The following is a 21,005-nucleotide window of genomic DNA, read 5'->3' on the forward strand; positions in this document are numbered from 1 at the left end:
TCATATAGACAGGCTGAGGTGCATTGGCAAAGTGCTTCGCAGATAACTCATACCACCTTAATTAAATGTAGTACATCGATGTGGTTCTAATTACGCTGGCATGTGTTTTGTAATACAGACCTGGGTGAAACCAATATGGGTAAATGATTTTGGGAAACATAGCAAGTTTTAGCATGATTAGAAAGGACAATGAAGAATCAAAGAAAGAAAGGAAGGAAGTTAGGCAATTGTATAGAAGAAAACATAAGTCTTAAACAAGCTATTCATTCCTAATAGAAAAACTAGCCTGGAAAACTGACGGTACAAGTAGCATAACAGAGGTTCTTCCTTATAATATTTCACTCTTTCTTCATCAGCTACAGTCTATTTAATTTTTTTTAATTGGATTTTCACCACAAACCCTTCAGGACAAAATGGTGTCAGGCCTTTTTTTTTTGTGTATGTGTGCAGCCACAGGTTTTGCAAGCCAGATCACATCTTAAGGTACAATTACAAGATCTCACAGGCTTCATATAATGCTGCCAGTCGTGTAAATTTTAGGGTCACCAGCAGCATTACACAGGCATGACCAGTTAGAACCCACTACGCGATTATGCTGGGTACTCCAGGTGAACCTGAATCACAGCAGAGAGAAGGGGAGTAACAGGTAACGGAGACAGTGCAACATTTCTTCATTCCCAGATTTTTCAGTTGTTAGTTTTTCATTCTTCTGCCTTAAAAAAGCAACCCACAGAAGACCCACAAATTCTGCAAGCAAGATTATTCTATTCTGTGATGCATATGATAAAAAGATGCTGTAACAACAGTGCTTGCCAGTGGTGGGGAACTCACAGCTTAGGCTTTTGGTGGCAAAGGGTCTTGTTTTATTGCTGTGTCAGCTTGCCACACATGTTATGGGAGTACTTACAATCTTCTGCAACACCGATTTCTCCCTACTTTACTTTGCTTTCTCTCGTGAGCAGAGTCAGAAAGGGAGATAATCTCAGGTAGTTCATTGTACCAGTTGATGAAAATAAGTGGTTGAATGCCTCAGCAGTTAAATATCCTCTTCTCTAGAAATGAGATTTAGGCAAGAGGACATGTTTTGAACTAGATCAAAAGAGGGAGGCAAGCACCTAAAAGCTGATATTGCAATAGTTAAGGTTTAAGGGGAATCTGGAATCCCACAGTAAGCTCTTGAAGTATAGGTAATGCTGAAAAGCCTGATCTGTCAGGCTCTGGGGAATCTTTTGTAGTCACTAGGAAGTAGTAGAGCACTGGTCTGCTGTAAATCTGCCTGTTGTTCAGAGGGACAGAGATGTATCTTTGCTCAGTTTTGATACACATGCTAGCATCTTGTTTTCAAGGCAGGGTTCTAAACAATTTTTAAAACCAAGGAATTGCTGAAGCATTCATCTCGATACATGAAACTGAAGTTCAATTCCTTCCTTTGCTTGGGGGATGCAGATCACATCTCCTGCATCATGCTGAAGTGTTCTAATAATAGGAGCTCTTTTAAAGAGTCCTTGGATGAGCGTTGTTGGACATTAATCAACAGCAACCTCTTGTCGCTCCAAAGTGGTTAATTATGGTTGTGCCCAGCAGCCTACATATATTCGTGCTATTTAGACATTTGTATCAAGTATATATGTTCATGTACAGAGTGAAATTAAATGCAAATGTTGGTTAAAAAACATACAGACTGAGTCACCGAAGACTGAGAACTTTACCCCTTGTTGGGGCAAGCAGTCAGGTACAGAACATGAAACTTGAGCCAAAAACCAACTGTATGCATTTACATAAGTATAAAGTAAGACATTATATGTTTCAGTGTAGAAAAATGGCACAGCTGTCTCCCAAATTAAATCAATTTAGCCTTTCACTCTGAAACTGACCTGTCTCATCCATCTGAGGATTTTGAAGGAGAGATTGGGTCTAAAAGTTGTCATGGTCCACCGAGAGGTATTTTCTTTCTAACAGATGCAAGTTCAGGTGTAATACAGACAAAGAACAGAATACCAGTGGTCACAGTAGATAAAAAGGCCATAGCAAATCCGCTGGAGGAAAAAAAGGAACTTTTCCACTTTTATCTTAGGTACATAGATTTTTAGTGTGGTTACTTGTTTACCAGTACTGTCTGTTTTGGGAGTTGTGTGTAAATACCTTTATTTGCCTTTTACCTTGACCTGGTTTGAATGAAGAGTAACGAGAAAACAGCTTTACTCGGGAGTGTGGCAGTCAGAAGCCTTCCCAGTTGCCTAATGCCCTGTTACATTCTTTAGTGTTGCCAGAGAGGAAATGTGAGTGTGCCTCCGTTGAAGCAGCGCTGGAACTAGGGGTTTGGAGAAGAATCTTTGGTGGTCAGTGGTGATCAGGTAGGGTCCTTGGTGTGCAGCAAGACTTAGGGAAGCAGGGCTAAGCCTAGAAGGTCACCAGTGAGTTTTGGGTGGTGGAGTAGAGAGTGTTCTCGGTTCTTCTACAAAAATTTGGCACCCAAAAAGATTTTTCAGGATTATTTCAACCATAAAGAGGAGGCAGGTTCTTGTTTTCTGGTAGTCAGAACGTTGCTTGGGGAGTGTTATTTATGATTTTTATCTAATGACTGCTTCATGTGTCAGGGGCCTGTTTATAGGGACCATCTGAGGGCAGTAGCTACTGCTGGGCAGTATTTTCACAGCAGTGGGTCCAAATCACCTCCAGCAGGGGAACTGAATTTATCTTGTGTGTTCTTGATGACTGCTCTGCTTGCTAGCATATCGTGTAATCGAGTGAACATTACCTTCATTTGTCTGTGAAACAAGCGGCAGCTGCTTCCACATTTTAGAGGGAGCCCAGTCGCATAGCACGTCAGGAGAGTGCACTAAGGGTGCATACTGAGGTGAGCCCCTGAAGGACTTCGAACGGACAAATCTTGATCTCTGGGAAAGAAATGTGATGCACAGGTTTATGAACATGCATACAGTAACATTGAAGGAACTCATGCAGATGCAGATACGTCGAGGACTCAGAAAATAGTACGAACAAGAATGGTTTGTCTGGATAATAACTATGGCACTGGGAAGCCTTAGCAAGTGCCTAATTCCCTACGACATTGAAAAGATTTCTGGTTTTCAAATGCAGACTTGAAATTACTTACCCCTTTATCTTCAATAGCTCTGTTAAATATTCCTTTTGAGTTCAATCAGGTATTTTTTTGAAAAGTCCTTTTAATGGAGATATGCTTAGTGGTGTTAAAAAAAAACGGAACAAATTAATCATTGGTAACAGGTAGATGTTTTCTCTTCGTCCTTGTTCATCTCACTCAAACCTTTGCTTTTTACCAGGATGATAATTTCAAAATCAAAGTAATCTTTTAATGTTTTTACAGTGACTTTTAGAGAGTTGAATTTCCCAGTTCTTTGACAAACAGTATACATGTCCTTTGCAAACACTGTTATCCCACATTTTTTCATTAACAGGAAGAGCTTGCAAGGGCCTGGGCCTCAGCTGGTTTCTGCCATCTGGTGGATACACGGAATCACTACCTCAATGCTTCTGATTTCCACTAATTCTTAGCAACCAATATTTTAAACAACTAAGCAAGTATCACAGAATCACACAATGTTTGAGGTTGGCAGGGACCTCTGGAGGTCACCTGGTCCAACCCCCTGCTCAAGCAGGGCCACCTACAGCCAGTTGCCCAGGACCATCTCCACACAGCTTTTGAATGTCTCTAAGGATGGAGACTCCACCGCCTCTCTGGGCAACCCGTGCCAGTGCTCGGTCACTCGCACAGTGAAAAAGTGTTTCCTGATGTTCAGAAAGAAGCTCCTGTGTTTCAGTTTGTGCCTGTTGCCTCTTGTCATGTCACCGGGCACCACTGAGGAGAGCCTGGCGCCATCCTCTTTGTACCCTCCCTCCAGGTATTTATAGACATTAGCAGATCTCCCCTGAGACTTCTCTTCTCCAGGCTGAACAGTCCCAGCTGTCTCAGCCTTTCCTCCTGGGACAGTTGCTGCAGTCCCTTAACCATCTTTGTGGCCCTCTGATGGACTCTATCCAGTATGTCCATGTCTCACTTATACTGGGGAGCCCAGAACTGGACACAGCACTCCAGGTGTGGTCTCACCAGTGCTGAGTAGAGGGGAAGGATCACCTCCCTCGACCTGCTGGCAATGCTTCTCCTTATGCAGCCCAGCATACCATCAGCCGCCTTTGCTGCAGGGGGACATCACTGGCTCATGTTCAACTTGGTGTCCACCAGGACCCCCAGGTCCTTTTCTGCCAAGCTGGGTGGGCCCCCAGTGTATACTGGTGCACAGGGTGGTTGTTCCCCGGGTGCAGGGCTTTGCAGTTCCCCTTGTTGAACTTCATGAGGTACTTGTACAGAGTACTTCACGAGTACTTTTACACAGGTTCTATATTCTGAGATCCGTTGAAGCTTTTCTTAGGAAAAAAGCTTTTTACATTTGGACACTTAGTAAAAAATCTCCTTGTCTTTTACATGTATTTTACTGGCTGATAGACAGCATCTATACTGGTGAATATTTGACCCATGCAGGTTTATAAAAATGAACTGGCTAATTACACCATACACATTTGTTCATATCAATATATGCACCAAATGCGCTGATTTCTGTTTCGACATTTGCACTGATTTAGAGCATAACCACAATTTTAGTGCAGTGTAGAGCTGAAATCAAGGGGTATACCTTGTGTGATAGCATGCAGTAAAAAGAAATGATCAATAGGACCTTAGGGGTGCTCAGCATTTAGCAGTTCATTTCTTGCTGGAGTCAACCATTAAACACAGATCAAGCTTGCTGCTAAAGACTTGGTGGACACAACTGATCATGGTTAGGATGATTCATCAAATCATCATTCTGCAGCTTGTTGACTGTTTCTGTCTCAAGATATACTTGATTTTTCAGAAAATGAGTTTTTAACCTTTAATTATACACAAATTCATGTAGGGTAGAATCAGAACCTTGCATTTATTTTGTTTATTTAGCCCTCTTTTATATTTATGACGTTAAAGACAGGTTGCAGGGAAAGAACAGTCCAACCTATTGGAAATGTATGATAAGTATTTTTGATGAGGACCAGAACTGACAAAAGCTGGTTATAGATTTTTTGTCACATGGCTGACTAAGAGTACTGGATAAAAGCTATCTGCATATTTGAAAAGTCTCTCTCCTATTTTTCTGGTGTCCAGTAATGCATGGACTTGTTAGCCTTTTCTCCAGTTGGAGCAATTACCTTGGGTCTGTCCATGCAAGGCCTCCTTCCTTATCTTTTAAACCTCTGCCCTCTGACGAAGTTCTCAGGTGTGTTCAGCCTGTCAGGCACGCACTGTTACTGCCTAAGACTTCTTCCTCTTAAGAAACCAGTCCAAAAAATGTACTTGGGTCTTGCATGTCGCAGAAACACAAGTGTCAGGAAGAAGGTCTAGCCACAAGGGAGTTTGCTTTCAAACGTTTAAAGGAAGAATCAGACCAGCCTTCACACCGTTTGTTTTTGAGGGGGGAGTTAAATCCCCAGGAGGAACTAAAAGAATTTGCCTGTGTAGTGATTCAGAGCTGTCTCGCTGCTTCCTGCTTATCATCAAGCATTTGATGCTTGTTTTGTATCATACTTCCAAAGGATTAAGTGGCTTCCTGTTGGTGCGTAATGACTTGATCCCTGTTTGATGCTGGATGAAAACAAGAGTCAGTATTTCAGGTCAGAATGCTCCAGAATGAGATTATTTTATGGAACAAATTATGATTGTGATTTAAGGATTAAACAATCCTTCAACAGTTTTGACATGACAAGTATGTGATGCCCATTTTTCAGATATGAGGCACATCCAAGTGAAATATGGAGTGGACCGCTTTGTGGTTTGTTAACACAGGAGGGACACATCCAAAGCCATATAGGGAAACAATGGGAACAGCTAAAAATAGAAGGCAAACCTTATAAACTTGCACCAGGTCATGATCATCTCCCTAGACATAATCTCTGGAAGATACAGGTGTACCTAGAAGTGAGAATCATGAAAAGCTCAATTCTCTGGCTGTCACCGAAGTTATCTGCAAGAAACTTAAGGTTTATCTGCTAGCATGCAGAATACCCACTATTCACTGTCAGGTGGATTATGGCAGCAAAAGTGATAATATTTAATGAAATGGGAGGAGGAGCTACTTTTTCTCAATCACGCTTTTGAAACAGCATTTAAGAAGGAGAAAGCATATAGGACAAACACTACAATGGAGCAAGCTCTGAACAACTTTGTATTTAAACAAGTACATTTTCCTTTTTATTTCGTAAGAAGTTTACTGTTGAAAAAATGGTATGTATTAAAGCAAACACATTATACACATAGATTAAACATCAGATAGCAAAACCTTACGGAATGAGCACTACTGGTTGTACTGTATAGGGTCTACAATCAAAGATATACTTAAAAACCCTCAAGAATTAATGTACTTTCAAGGTAAATTAGGCACAAAGTTTAGCTTGTAACTAGCTCTGCAAGCATCTCACTGTGATTTCACTGTTAGGAGGTATTACAAGTGATCAAAAACATAAGCTGACTTTTTAAATTTTTAAAATTTTATTCGTACTATGTGCTGAAATAGTACAAATGTATACACCACTCCACCTTTGTTAAAAAGGCATGTACAATAGGGACTATAAAGTAGAATCAAAGGGCTAAACAGGAAATTACCCCTTCATTTGGGTTCAGAATTAGTATGACATAAATCTATGGCTTTCCTTTGTGAACATATTTGAAATTGAGTAAGTCCTACAAATGTGGGGAAGAAACAGGAAGGTATTTTTGATGAATATGAGTTACAATAGCAATATTTTAAAGCAACATTATTAGTAAGGAAACTAGCTGGTATCTGGCATATATGCCTCCCTCAGTTTTCTGAATAGGATGCAAGATACAATGTGAAATTTTAAAGAATGAGAGATTGTCTCACAAAAAAAAAAGAAAAAAAGAAATCCAAGGAGCAAAAAACCTTCAAGTGATTTGCTGTGAGGTTTTAGTTTAGATGAGGCTTTAGCTTAGAAAGGATTACTAATTTGCAAGAAATGAGAGGGCAACAGCAAGTCTGTGGACCATAATGAAATCTCACCTCACAGAAAACATAGGGGTCTTCTAAATATACATATTAGAAATGTGTTTGATTAAAATACCAGATTTTTTTAATCTTCTGTTAGCAAAACGTATTGCTGAAAGTTGTCCTTTTTTGCTTGTTTAAAACAAAACCAATTATGATTGCCACAGAACTACAAGGAACTGCATACTTTCTAGGGGTACATTTTTACTGCATCATACAGGAATTGCTTAATAGGTAAAAATAAACATCTTAAAGTCTTAATGCTGTTTTTGATTAGCAGAAACAGAAAAAGGAATGCACTGAAGCAAGATGATAACAAAGTGTATCATGCAGTATTTTGGCTTAATGTATACAGTATTTCAAACCAATGATGTGACTGGAGGGTGGGGGTTTTAATCCATTACATTCACATGACATCATTTAGAATTAAAATTGTATGTGAAGGTAAACTGTGTGGAAACATGAAAAATACTGGGATGCCTCACAAAAGCGTGCCAGATGTGTTATTGTTTCTAGCATGCAGAGCTAATGCTTGAAGGCCTATCACAGCAGTATGAACTACTGCTACTTCTAGTTCTTTACATTGCTGCTTTGTTTATGCTGGCTGCGGTCTGGTCACGGTCAGCAAGTGCTGTATGGCGTTAGGAAGTTAACCCACAATCTCTGCAGGTTCAGTGACCAACTTAGATCCATCCCATGCTGTCTTGAACTGTTCAGGAACCGGGAATTCTTTCTGGTAAGAAACAAAAGCAACAATGATGGTTAAATAAACAGTGGATACCTCATGAAAACTGGTGGAATACTATTAGTGCTACATGACTGAGAAAGCATTGATAGCTCAGACATGCCAGGATTAGAGAGAAGCCTTCTTCATTACCCTAGGAAGCTATTTTACAATGCCACACAGGAAAAAGCCTTATTGCTACCCAGTTTCAAATAGCCTCGGTATGGCACTACTTTGCAATAATCCCTCTCGCACCATTATTTGGAACAACTAAGTAAATAAGCCTCATGTCAGAAATGACTTTAGATTCCATCAGTGTCTGGGTTGGAAGACAGTAGAAAGGATTTAGATGTGGAGATTTCGCGAGGAGACTAATTTTAAGGACGAAAGCAATATTATAATATGGAAAAATAAAATAAAAAAAAACCCTATCATTTTAAGTGTGATACAGTTCAAAAGACTCAGCATCCCTTGTGGGGTACACAAAATGAAGCAGAACATCAAAGAAAGTCTCATTCTATTCCGTATATTCGGTGAAAGGGTGGGAGACATTGTTGGGTCTTTCTCTGTTCCCAGTAAACAAAAAACAACGTGAAGAGAAGGGGTTTTTTTGTTCAGACCTCAGATAGGTGTTTTGATAGCCAGTAATTTCAGATGATATGGTGATTTGGGGCAAGACTGATCAAAAGGACCTTTTTTTTTTTTTTAAGAAATAGGTGACTATGCACCCACTGAAAATCATTCACTTTTTAGTTATCTGAAGCTGGGCATCCAGCAGTCACTTTTGGAAATGTGGAGCATGAGAATTCTCTTGTTACGTATATTCTTTTATAAAGCCTAAACTCCTCTACCATACAAAATTCCAGCCCAAAAGATTTACAAGAAATTTAAGTTCTGTCTACAGCCATTCAGTACAATTTCAACACTGCTCTGTTGAGGAAACTAGGAAACTATTACAAGTATGCTTTGCCTGCAGGATCCCTTGCTAGCGTGTGAAGGGACAGAGCATGACTTTACTAGAAATGCTGGTGGGCATAGTATCTTACTAGAACAGAAAAGGAGGCGGGAAAATGCACATGTTTAAGTGGCTTTTAAGGACCTATATTGAAAATAATAGCAAGTATTACAGATGCTACCCATGTATCAACAGCTTTAGAAAAAACAAGGATATTATACCACATGATTTCATCTGTCGTAGTATTGTATTTATCTTAGTTTTAGCATCGTCATCTTCAGGCTTGAGTGCTCTTGTGTGAAGTGAGTTTCTTTGGGAGATTATGTTGAGATATCAAAAAAGAAAATTAAATGGACAGGAGACAAAGCCATTATCTATCAAAATGGAAAGAAATAACGTCATGTCTGATCTTTGAAATTACTTTGTGCCCCAGAAAGTAAGGAGTTCTTCCTGCACTGATAGCTGAGATATTGGTACACAGAAATTCAATTGTTGTAGATAATTTTTTGGTGATGTAATATGGGTGGTATGTTAGTTTCCTTCCTAGCAGTTTAAATGCTATTAGCTACCAAGACTAGTGGGGAAGGGGGAGGAAAGCTTTAAAAATATCTCACTCACATAATCACCGTCTTGGGGGATGAGGATGTTCATCTCGGATGACTTGGCACTCACAATCTCACAATCTAATGATTCCTCACTGAGGTAGATGTGGCAGCCTTCTGTTTTGTTAATAGAAATGGTTGGCACTTTCCCCATCACCTGCAAAATAAAATCTACTTAATATGAAATCTGAAAATGCACACAAAGATGCTGTTAATAAAATCCTCATTGCCTGCCAGGTCTAATTTTGGCCACCAACATCTGATCTGTGTGTCAGCTGCCTGTATGATGCTTTCATTTGTGAGACACTGTGAAAATTCTTGGTGGTGGTAACAGAGATCTATACCCAACAGCAAACTTAAAATATACAGCAAGCTTTTAATATACAGTTTGATGAAAGTGCTTCCCTGATTCTCTCTAATTTCAGTGACACTTTTGTGCTGATATTTAGGCGGTGTTCACCTTGTTCATCAGTGAGAACTGGTTAAGAAATCAACCATGTCAACTCCAACCCAGTAAGGGCAAATGCAAGATCCCAGCATAGAGTCGTACTCAACGAGTGATTTGTAATACGTTCTGAAGACTTCAGAGCTCTTCCAGGTTTTACAGCATATAATAGGGAAGGGTTCTTATCCCCTTCAGGCAAGCTACAGTTCTGACAAAGTACTGAGATCAATTTAATTAAATCTCTAAAGGTATTTCTTATGTCACTTTAAAAGCAAGCGCAAGATTTACTTGAGGGGAGAAAGGCTAATCTTCTCTTGTTTACAGTTCTACAGATTAAAAGATTTTATTCATGGCTAACTGGCTGGCTTGCTGGTTGTCCGTAAAAATTCCCCCTTCTCCTCCTGCCCTCGCTAGCAGGGACAGCAATATACTCTGGACAATGCATCAAAAGGGCAGAGGTTATTCTGAGCCATAAAACAGTAACAACATGTGATAGATGTGTACTTTTTAATGAAAGAGTGTCTCCCATCACTCAAGTTAAGAATGTATGTTCAGCTTCAGTTCCTTAAATGTGACAGCAAACAAAGAAGAAGTGGTCTGTCCTCTTGCATCCCACCCTGAGCCTGAAATCTGATCTATGTAGTGGATCAATGCACCTTAAACCAATCTTTCTTTTCTTTAATGGGTTCTTACACAACAGAGAACAAAAGGAGGGCGTGTTTAATAAATTTTGCAAACATCTGGCAAGAAAAAAAATACCACTGAGACAAAGGAGAGCCAAGCAATATGACAATGAAATAACCATTTACAGCAAAATCTGTAGGATGAATTTACTGACATTCGTTGCATGAACATATAATGTATTTGCAAATTAAAAGCTCAGGTCTTCAAAAAACTGACAAAATTGAGGTGCTCAGCACTTGGCATACTCAAACCCTGCAGAAGCTGCCTGATTCAAGCAGCATATAGCATATAGCCAGACTCTACCTTCTTAAGTGGAACTCCACTCTGCTCCACGGCATAGAAGCCTTATGCAATATTCATAGAACCTGCTTAATCAAAAGAATTTTGATTCTTAGGAAAGATATTTCCCCTTTATTTGAGTATTAACAAGCGTGGTTTCGCTATTCATTACATATGAATTTTTCAGCTTTTATGAATAGTTCTAGAGGTAATGATAAAAATCATCTAGTTATTTAAAAAAACCCACTCAAATAAATGCCTGGGATCCTTTTCTTTTATGAACTGCCTCTGCCGTAAGAAGACATGTAGGCATCATGAATAAAACTGCTTGTTAGAGTTCAGAAGATGATGCACAGCTGGTAGCAAAGTTGCATGAGGTTCAAAATATGAAAAAACCGTCTTGCTATTATTCCCTGTGGTGGCTGTGACCAGTATTTCTGAAGCGTGGCGCAGGATTGTCTACATTTAATGTCATACAGCAGGCCCAGCCTTTTAATCAAAAGACCTTACCTTGCTTGAAGACTGGCAGTTTGATATAATTTAATTAACATTTCATTTCTTTTTTGCTTAAAATAATACATCCTAAAGTCCTTTCTTGAGACTAGGTCGTGTATAGCGGACACAACCCAGCACTAGAGCATGTATAGTTACGCCTCTTTGGAACGGGATGAATGAAGTGCTGTAAATGTCCGGCAGACTGTCTATGTTTTGAAGGGGGCAAGTGTCCCCAATAGAGAGGGCAACATATGGATTTAAAATACACCTGTTTTCTTTTCATGGGAACCCCGAGGAAGGTGATCTCTGATGAAGCTTTGCTTGCTGGTTATCAAAGACAAAACCAGTAGCGGCTCATTGGTAGGCAAGTGACTACACGGCTTACTCATGTAATGTGTCACGTCGCTGGCAGGGGAGATTTTCGAAATCCTGGCGCCTACTTTCACTTTATGTCATTTAGTTGTCCTTTGACAGTCTGTTTGAACCTTTCTGTTGAGAAACTAAGAAAAAAAGAAATAACCATCTTCTGGGCTTAGAAATCAATTAGCTAACTGCCAGAATTTGTTCCATAAGCACTGCTGAACTTTCAAGTCCTAGGAGCTGTTTACCATGAAAGCAAGAAAATTAGGGCCAGAAGTAATAGTTCTTACAGTGTACAGATCTCTCAGCTTCACTGGAACCAGAAGGGACTGGGCTAAGGGAGGTTTGTTCAGTGATGCTCAATAGTTTTCATAGCCATTTTCTAAATACGTCAGCAGAATTTAGTGGATATAAAGATACATTTGGATACATCAATCTCTTATTTTTGTTGTGCTCCTGTGAGTTTTTAAAATCTCTTGTAGCTACATGTTGGGCATTTTTTCCCTGCTTGTTCTCTGTCTATCTTCGTTTTTCAAATAGATATTTACCTGAATCTGAATATCCCTGGAATTGATCACTTCCACGATTCCCACAACGTTGTCAAACACAAGGCCAAACTTTTTACAGTTGTCTAAAATAAAAGCAATCATAAATAAGAAAGGCAAGATAAAAGCAAATATATGCACACCTGCTACATTAACTACGAAAATTCCCAGTCTTGCACTGCATAGCTGAGCGGCTTTACTCACGTGATCAATCCATTGCAGGGAATGGAATGATTCAGATGCATTATTCATCACATAAGTCAGTTTTTTCAAGACTGGCATTTAAAGCCCAGCTGAGCTATCCACTCACCAATAGTAATTGAATTGATTTTTCCTTTTATCTGAAGCGTAGATTTGTTACATTTAAAAATGTAGGCCACTTGCTTGAGTTCAGTGTTGTTAATGACCAGGTCATTCTTATCCTCTTGATATTCCTATTTCAAAAGAAAGTTTATTTAATTGGTTGTCTTTAACTAGCTAACAGTCAGACAGAGTTTAGTACAACTTATCCTCGAGTCATTGCATCTTCAGTTGCAACAGAGCAATATCCTTCCTGTGGCTTAAAAACCTAATCTGCTTGGTGATCAGATGTTTCACCTAATTCACCCTTAGATGACATGTATATTTTAGAGCTGCAGAAATTAAGAACTTAGCATAGACCATGACAAAACCTGTTAATTTTGTAGCAAAGACCTTATGCTCACAAGAATTTAAGAATGCAGTCACAAAACTGCTGCTTGGCTCCTATCCAATTTAGACCGGCACCTTGAAGAACAGCGCAAATTTTTGTTCCCCCAAATGTTGTATAATGGTCTATACGGTATCTTATGAACAGGTGCAGGCATTACCAAATACAATAAGGAGTAATAGGTGAAGACATTTCCTTTCATTATGAAGCATGAAGGGACAGGCTGGGGGAGGAGTGGCTGGAGAGCTGCCTGGTGGAAAAGGACCTGGGGGTGTTGGTTGACAGCCGCCTGAACATGAGCCAGCAGTGTGCTCAGGTGGCCAAGAGGGCCAACGGCATCCTGGCTTGTATCAGGAATAGTGTGGCCAGCAGGACCAGGGAGGTGACAGTGCCCCTGTACTCGGCACTGGTGAGGCCGCACCTCGAGTACTGCCTTCAGTTTTGGGCCCCTCACTACACGAAGGACATTGAGGTGCTGGAGCGTGTCCAGAGGAGGACAACGAAGCTGGTGAAGGGTCTAGAGCACAAGTCTTATGAGGAGCGGCTGAGGGAGCTGGGGTTGTTTAGTCTGGAGAAGAGGAGGCTGAGGGGAGACCTTATTGCTCTCTACAACTACCTGAAAGGAGGCTGTAGCGAGGTGGGGGTCGGTCTCTTCTCCCAAATAACAAGCAATAGGACGAGAGGAAACAGCCTCAAGTTGCGCCAGGGCAGGTTTAGATTGGATATTAGGAAAAATTTTTTCACCAAAAGGGTTATCAAGCACTGGAACAGGCTGCCCAGGGAAGCGGCTGAGTCACCATCCCTGGAGGTATTTAAAAAAGGTGTAGACGTGGCACCTAGGGACATGGTTTAGTGGTGGACTTGGCAGTGTTAGGTTAACGGTTGGACTCGATGGTCTTAAGGGTCTTTTCCAACCTAAACAATTCTATGATTCTATGATTCTATGACATGTACACTCCATGGATGTCAAGGAAAGACTAGGGATCTGCAAGGAAAGTTCCAGGTACTATAACCCTAAGGCAACATAACACAGGCAAACTGTGACTGCACCTTCTGCAAACTCAGCTCCACAGTAATGACTGTGTATATAACCTTCTGCATGACTAAACTGCATATTGTTTCTTCCGTCTTTTAACCAACACGGTCATGTGAATTTTCACCCACAGATTCTTTGGTATATGCCTACATAAATTAACTCCCAAACTTGAAACAAATCTATCTTTTCCATCTATAGATTGAGAAAAAAGAAAACACTTCTCTACTTTTAAGCACGGGAGACGTGCTTGCATGGTGATGAAAAATAAATATATAATTCCATTGGTTAACAAAGCTGGAGAAAGTGCTCTGTGATAATACTGTTATGTCTCATTCACACGAACAGCCTGCAAGAAGGCATTTTAATTGGAGTTCTCCACTGGACTTGTTTCTGGGGGACTGTCTGATTTTGCAAGGAATTTATATGCTGGTTCTGCCATTCTTCAGTTTGATGAATGAGTATATGATTCTCAGAGGCAAATGAATTAACTTTAGCTGCTACAGAATAGTAAAAACTAAACTGTAGCAAGGCAGAGCAATGCAAGAATCAGCCCATTTTAGTTTCAACTTTGATTGGTTGCACCTTGATCAGAGACAGCCTTTTGCAAGACGTTCAGTGCTCAACCTGGTTTGCAATGTGCAGGGAGCAATTCAGAGGTGTGACTGGAACTCACCACTCTCCACTTCTTTCCCTCTAGCTCCAAGACAGGGGCATGGCTCTGCTGCGGGGAATTCTTGGGAGAGGTGGGACTTGGAGTATGGCTTTTTGTTGGAGAACGAACAGATGGACCCTGGGCACGTAGGCTGGGGTTCTTGTGAGTCTTCTGGTCATCAGAGACATGTCGAAGCCCTAAAAAAAAGGGGTGTTTATGAAAGGGAGTCTGTTTTCCAGTCCTAAGGGTGTTCATATTTAAGCAGGAAAGGTTCATTTGTGATCGTGTTAAATTATTCTGTGAATTTACATTTTTTATTTCCTCAAGGTTTGCCTGGGTAACCAGCTAAAGTGTAACTGCCTACGTATTTTTAGCAATTCATATAAAACCTCTTTTACTGTGGATGGGCTGTCTTAGTATCTTTAACAGGAAATGCCGCAATGTCTTCTAGTCACTCTCTTGTCTGTAGCAAGCTCTAAGAGCTTGTCATGTCATATTTTTCCATCCATAAAAATGAGATTCTTTTTCTAATTTATGACAATATGTGACCTATCCTTGCAGCATTAAAGGCAGATATATCAATGGTATGTATTTAAACTCACAGCCATCCACTTTAATTACAACTGTCCAGTGTTAATACAAAAGCTTTATTATTGTACTCCACGGTGATCTGTGAGCCGTACCTTTTCACCTAACACGTAACACGTTTTGACACAGGTTGGTACACTGAATGTGAATCAGAAAGGGGGATAAATTTCTATTGCAATTGCAGCTTACAGGCTCACCAGCTACTGAAGACGTCCAGCTTGGCTGCCTTAAAATTAAAAGGATACCTCTAAATAAATGGTGTGAATTTCAGGTATGCTGAACATATTTGGGTGCTGTTGCTTCTAGAGGAGGTTTTGGTATGTAGTCTCATCCATCAGACTCAATGCAAGCCTCAGAAAGATCTGAGTTGCTTAAATGTAACTTAAAAGTGCGGTGGACGTTAGGTTAATACATATAGCAGCTCTTGATGTAGTTTGACTCATGGACCAAAATTTGATTTCTTTTCTCCTGACCTTTGGTAATTGCCTCTCCCTGGTTAAGCTGTGCAAATAGGGCTGAGCGAGATGCGGTTCCTTCATCCTTTACGGTTTCTGTATCAAAGGTGGGGGGAGGTCCAGGTGGCGGCGGCGGTGGTGGCGGTGGCGGGGAGAGGCATGACCCGCTTGTTAGAACAGATCGCATAGACATGGGTGATGCGACAGGACCCTGTTTGAGATAGATGGAAATTATTTTACATACAGTGTTTCAAGCAACATTGTACTATGATAACTCTTATTTATTAGCATTCTTGAATGCTGCGCGTTTGAGTGACTCCAGGCAGCCACAGACTCAGAAGAATTTCTGGCACCATAATTGAACGTAATACTATGAATCTTTCCCTGCATCAAAGCAGGCAAGGCTGGAAAGACTGACAGTCCATAGCACTACCTTACTGCAGAACTACTCCACCTAAAATATTTCTCTCAAATGCTTGTCAAGACTGATGTTAAAAATCTTTAATAGCAAAATTCTGTCATTTATTCCAATGTCTACTTTCATAAAAGGGAAAATGTCTGCTTTTTTTCACGTACCAAATTCAGTTAGCCATAGATTGGTGTGCATTCAAAAACATACAGAAAATGTTTTGCTCTAACACAAACAACCGGGAGGGTCACAAACTGTCAGTTATACATATGCAACATGCTAAATTGTATGCAAGATGTAAAATGCTATTCTTCAGACTGTTCAAGTAATCTGCAAAGATTCAAATACAGCAGAATGTAAAAACTATGGTGATTCAAGTCTCTTACTTCTGAAAATGAGTATTTGAGTTTTTAGTTCAATTTCTGAAATTCTTTTTTCTTTTTTTCAATTGCAGGAGATCACAGCATACAAGTTACAAGTGAGGGGGGCCTCGGTAAAGTAAGTAATCCAATCTTTCTTTCAGTTTGCATAATCAAAAGTACATGTTTTGGTCTGAATTATAATGCTTACATAGATTATTAAACAGACAGAAAATACTGATAATGATCTAATTAAAATTTTATGCATCATTATAATAGATGTTAGACAGAATCTGAGAAACTGAGAATGACTTTTTCTGTCTTGCCACTGAGTGTCACTCTGATCCCACCTCTCTGCAGCAGAGCTGAGACCGTTTTAAAAGAACCGTTGTGAAAAATTAGATTGGTTCTGATGACATTAGCTAGCTATACAGACATTGTGCATTGCACCAGTATACATTTATTAGGTGGGGAGATACAATGGGAAAATGACAGGGACATACAGAGTCACAGCTCCTGTGATTGGCGACCTTTGGTAAGAGATACAGATTGTTAAAAGTGCATCCCTCGTAATCAATACTGGAAAGAGATACTGCTTAGAGGATATTTTTAACCATTTATGACGCCACTCCTTTCTGCTTTCCACTAAACTGAAACAGCAAAGTATTCATCTGGTTCATGCATCTCACATAAGTGAAAACTGTAGATAATTTTTAAAAAGTAAACTTGTTCTGGCCTGTAATCCCAAACTGATAATGGGAAAGGGGCTGAGGTGCACATGCGCTTTTTTTTTTTTTTTTTTTTTTTTTTACACTCTTCAGACATACTCTTTAATAAAAAAAAGAAGCCTGGCACATTTGAGTAAGTAACTGCATTGAAACCTCTTAGTCATTATGACCCTAATTAGAGTAGCAAGGAAAGGGAATAATATTAGTTAATCTCTTAATGTATACCCTTTATTGGCACATGCATCTTCAGCATGTAAGTACTGTTGTATTTGAAGGAGCTGTTCATGGAATATGTTAGTGATGAATACATAGCAAGATTCTTTGTCACATTAGTGACGTTAAAACTGCATTGCACAAAAAAGACTGTTGAATCCCTGGTACTTGGGTGAGTAAAGAAACTGATGTAGTGGCACAGTTTGATTGTTTCTGAAAGGATCCAAGATCTCTTAAGGGAATGAGCTCTCTTCTCTGCTATTAAGTCTTTTTGATCAAATGTAAACAAATGAGAAGAATCCCCTTTTGGAATTGATTATCATTTATTGTCAAGATATACTGAAACTGATGTGGCCTGCTTTTAGAGACATTTCATTGTTGCATGGATACATTTAACTCAGAGCGTTGCTGTTTACATACTTAGTAGTTATAGGTTATTGTTTTAGGCTGGGGACAACTTCTTCACCGGGCCCTCAATTTACAGTGCCTGTCTTCCTGCCTCTACTCATGCCAGTAACGCTACCTGCACCAGAGCCAGCACAACTGTGAATTATTATAATAAAAAAATGAATGTAAGTGGATTTAGTGGCACAATCAGTTGTTGCTGCCTGAGGTGCAATAGAGATCTTCCCTATCTGTTGCCTGCAACCATAGCAACTGAATCCACTATGTCCTGGTTATCCAGAATTATGAACATCGCATTTGCAGGGCTTTTTAAAATACTCAGATACCCAGAAATGGCACTCACCGTTCACACTGCAGTGTGAGCATGCAGTTATGAATTATGTATGCTTTATGGGAGGAGATTAATAGTAGTAGTGGTACTGGTTAATACCTTATAGTCTGAGATAAAAGTCTGATTTCCCAAATTCCAGATTAACATCTGATTTCCCAAACATACCTTATTGCTTCCACCTGCATAAATATAGTGCTGTGATTTTCCAGAAACTTGTGTGTGTAAGAAAGACTCACATGTTCATTTGGAATTGACACCAATTACATTCGGCAAAGGCTGCAAAGATGCATTAGAGAAAAAAAGATAAAGACGTTATCTGGGTACTCTACATACAACACAGAGTGGTGGGTCACTCTGCCAGTCTCTTTGCTTAAAGGGGCAAACTGAAGGCCATCACAGATCATGCAGGAGACTCCAGGCTCAAGTGACACTGCTGAGGAGTGCATCAAAGGCAGTTTCCCAAATGGCAACAGAAGTGTGGGAATGTCTATGTAACCGAAGTGGAAGCAAAACTCAGAGGGATTTATCTGTGGAAGTGGATGCTCTCTCTCCCAGAACTCTTAAAGAACTACCTTGGGAAAGTGCAGACAAAAAGGAAGGATTTTAAATACATCAATCAAGTTTCGACATGCTTTTGTATGACGGGAGAATGTCTTATTTACTTTTCAAGAAAGAGCAGAGTTAGGAAAGGATCTGGGAAACTAGGAGCATCTTTTCCTTCTAGAGCAGTACTGCTGAAAAGACAAGTCTAGTCAAAAATCTCAATCCTTGACCTCAGGAGTGAAGACATTCTAGTCCTTTGACTGGGTTTCAAGAGTAGGAAAAAAAATTTATCCCTTGCAGTGATGCTGTCCATCTGCCTCCTCTTTTCTTTACAAGCCTGGTCCCTCCACCAAAGTCAGTGGCTATCTCCACTGAGCTCAAAAGATTATAAGTTAGATCTAATTAAGAACACAGGAGCTGTCACAAGGTCTCAGAAGACACCTGGGGTTCAGTCACCCTTCCCACTTTTCCTCTTAATTTTGTGCAGTCACAGAAATAAGAGATGGACTGAACCTTTGTTGTTAACTTTTCTCCTGCATGACAAATTCGTGTCCAGTTTATGACCTGAGTTACAGCTACACAAGCTAACAGGTATTGTATCATGATATTTTCAATTATGTCTGAACATCTATGGCCATTCTGGAAACTGCAAACAATTTCAATCATAAATTGGGCCAGGCAAAACTGAAGGACAAATCAAAGGAAAAAAGGTCGCTAAAGTACAGGGAGGGACTAACTGCTCCACTGTAGATCTGCCGTCTTACGGCATGGATGCATCCAGTAGGACAATCCCCCATTGAAATAGAACAGCATGGAAAAGGCAGACAAGTCTCACTAATGAGGAGGCGTACAGAGACTTGCTGTAAAGAGGGGTTCAGTCTCACTTTGGCTTTTGTCTTCTTTTCTTTGCCGTTTTGATTTACCGGACTGAAATCAAACAAACATTCAAGTGAGATGAAATTCTTTGTGGGAAGAGTGGCTCAGGGAAACGAACAAGGGGACAGAAAGCACAAAAGTGAACTGGAAATGCAGAAAACACGCTGCACTTCTTGCATTCCCTGCATGCCAGGAAGATGGGCCCCGTGCTGCACTCAAACATGCTGACGCAAAGGGCAGTTTTAAAATCAGCCTAGGGAAGTGGTTCCAGGAATTTTCTTTCTCGATTAGTTTTGACCTCTGTTAATACATAGACCTCCAAATTACCAACCTAAGTCATTGGCAATTGGTTTGCTTTCCTTAGTCACCCTTCTAAGACCACTTAGACCCTCAGGCTCTAGCATATTTCTGAACCAGACTCTTAAACTATTCTGGTATCTGGCAATACTTGTGTATAGTCCTATCCAATTTCAACTAAAGTGCCCTTCACAAAGTCCATTCATTTCTGGTCTGTATAGGGTGATGTTTGTGAGAGCTGCTGGAAATAAAATAGCATGTTATATGCCCGCAAAAGTTCATCTATCCTAAAGCAGCAGGTGCTTACCAGTTTTGCTATTTGCAAACAACTCTTCAGATTAACTTCAAGCAGATGTTAACAACAGTGTATTTTTACACAAAGAGTATTAAGAGCCATTTGGACTAGCAAAGGCAGTTATTTGCAAGCCGCCTTTCTTCCTCTTTTATTTCAGCTGTTTGCCTCAGTAACAGCTGCTGTTCTCAGTGCTGTGGTGTCTACAGACATCACGTCGAGTTATGCTGATAGCTGACTGTTCCCATTAACCTGTTGGTGTGGTCATTTTTCCATCATTTGCAAATATGCCCCTTTTTATCAAGGGAATAGATAGCTTCAGCCTCATTTTATGGAAATGTAACACAAAAATAAGCCATTAACTTTTAACCTGCTAGCTTTGTATCATAGTGAACTCGATGTGCTTTAAACCTTGCTCCTGGAGCTTTCTGAAATGGGACAAAATGTAATTCTTTGAGTAAGGTCCTATCACGAACAGGAGATGTGGGCCCTGCGGCCATGTAGTAACAGCTCTGTAGGGGATGGAACATTCCAGAAATTTCCTCCCAGGGAAAAAAACTGTCTTCAACTTCCAACTAAACCATGCTCTGAATGGGGTGACAGGAACAGGTCAGGGTTTGCTCCTTGCTGGATAGCCCAGAGCCATCTGCAGGGAGGCCCAAGGGCCTCCCATTGACTGTGGCTCAGTAGCTTCCTCTGGTGACCGTGTCCGAAGCTGCTCATGGAGCTGGGTCTGATAAATGCATACTATCACTGTGCAAGGGGTTGCAGGATTGCAGTACAGCCTCAAAGTATGTTTTATTTCTGCCTTTATCTTGTACGACTGGCAGAAGGGTGAGGTACTCTTCTTTTTCTCTTTGCTGGCTACCTAGCTCGCTCACTGGAAGACAGAAATGACTGCTGTTGAGGCAGCTGGCTGGTTAAAATTCATCTATGCTAAGTCTCATTTAATTCCCTTGAAATTACAGTAGAGATGA

General features: G+C 40.3%; 1 protein-coding gene across 1 annotated transcript in view; it reads right to left on the reverse strand.

The window, feature by feature from the left end:
* Positions 1-6,530: 6,530 nt before the first annotated feature.
* Positions 6,531-21,005, reverse strand: part of CAP2 (cyclase associated actin cytoskeleton regulatory protein 2) — a 69,503-nt gene continuing 55,028 nt past the window's right edge. The window contains exons 8-13 of the mRNA XM_087763929.1: positions 15,594-15,786; positions 14,554-14,729; positions 12,467-12,590; positions 12,160-12,242; positions 9,365-9,505; positions 6,531-7,800 (exon numbers count right to left, since the gene is read on the reverse strand). Coding sequence (XP_087620055.1) covers positions 7,717-7,800; positions 9,365-9,505; positions 12,160-12,242; positions 12,467-12,590; positions 14,554-14,729; positions 15,594-15,786 — 801 coding nt within the window. The 3' untranslated portion in view covers positions 6,531-7,716. The remainder of the gene's footprint in view (positions 7,801-9,364; positions 9,506-12,159; positions 12,243-12,466; positions 12,591-14,553; positions 14,730-15,593; positions 15,787-21,005) is intronic.

The sequence above is a fragment of the Nipponia nippon genome, unplaced genomic scaffold, assembly GCF_047370975.1.
Source record: "Nipponia nippon isolate SJK-2023a ecotype South Korea unplaced genomic scaffold, ASM4737097v1 scaffold_1, whole genome shotgun sequence".
Lineage (NCBI taxonomy): Eukaryota > Metazoa > Chordata > Aves > Pelecaniformes > Threskiornithidae > Nipponia > Nipponia nippon.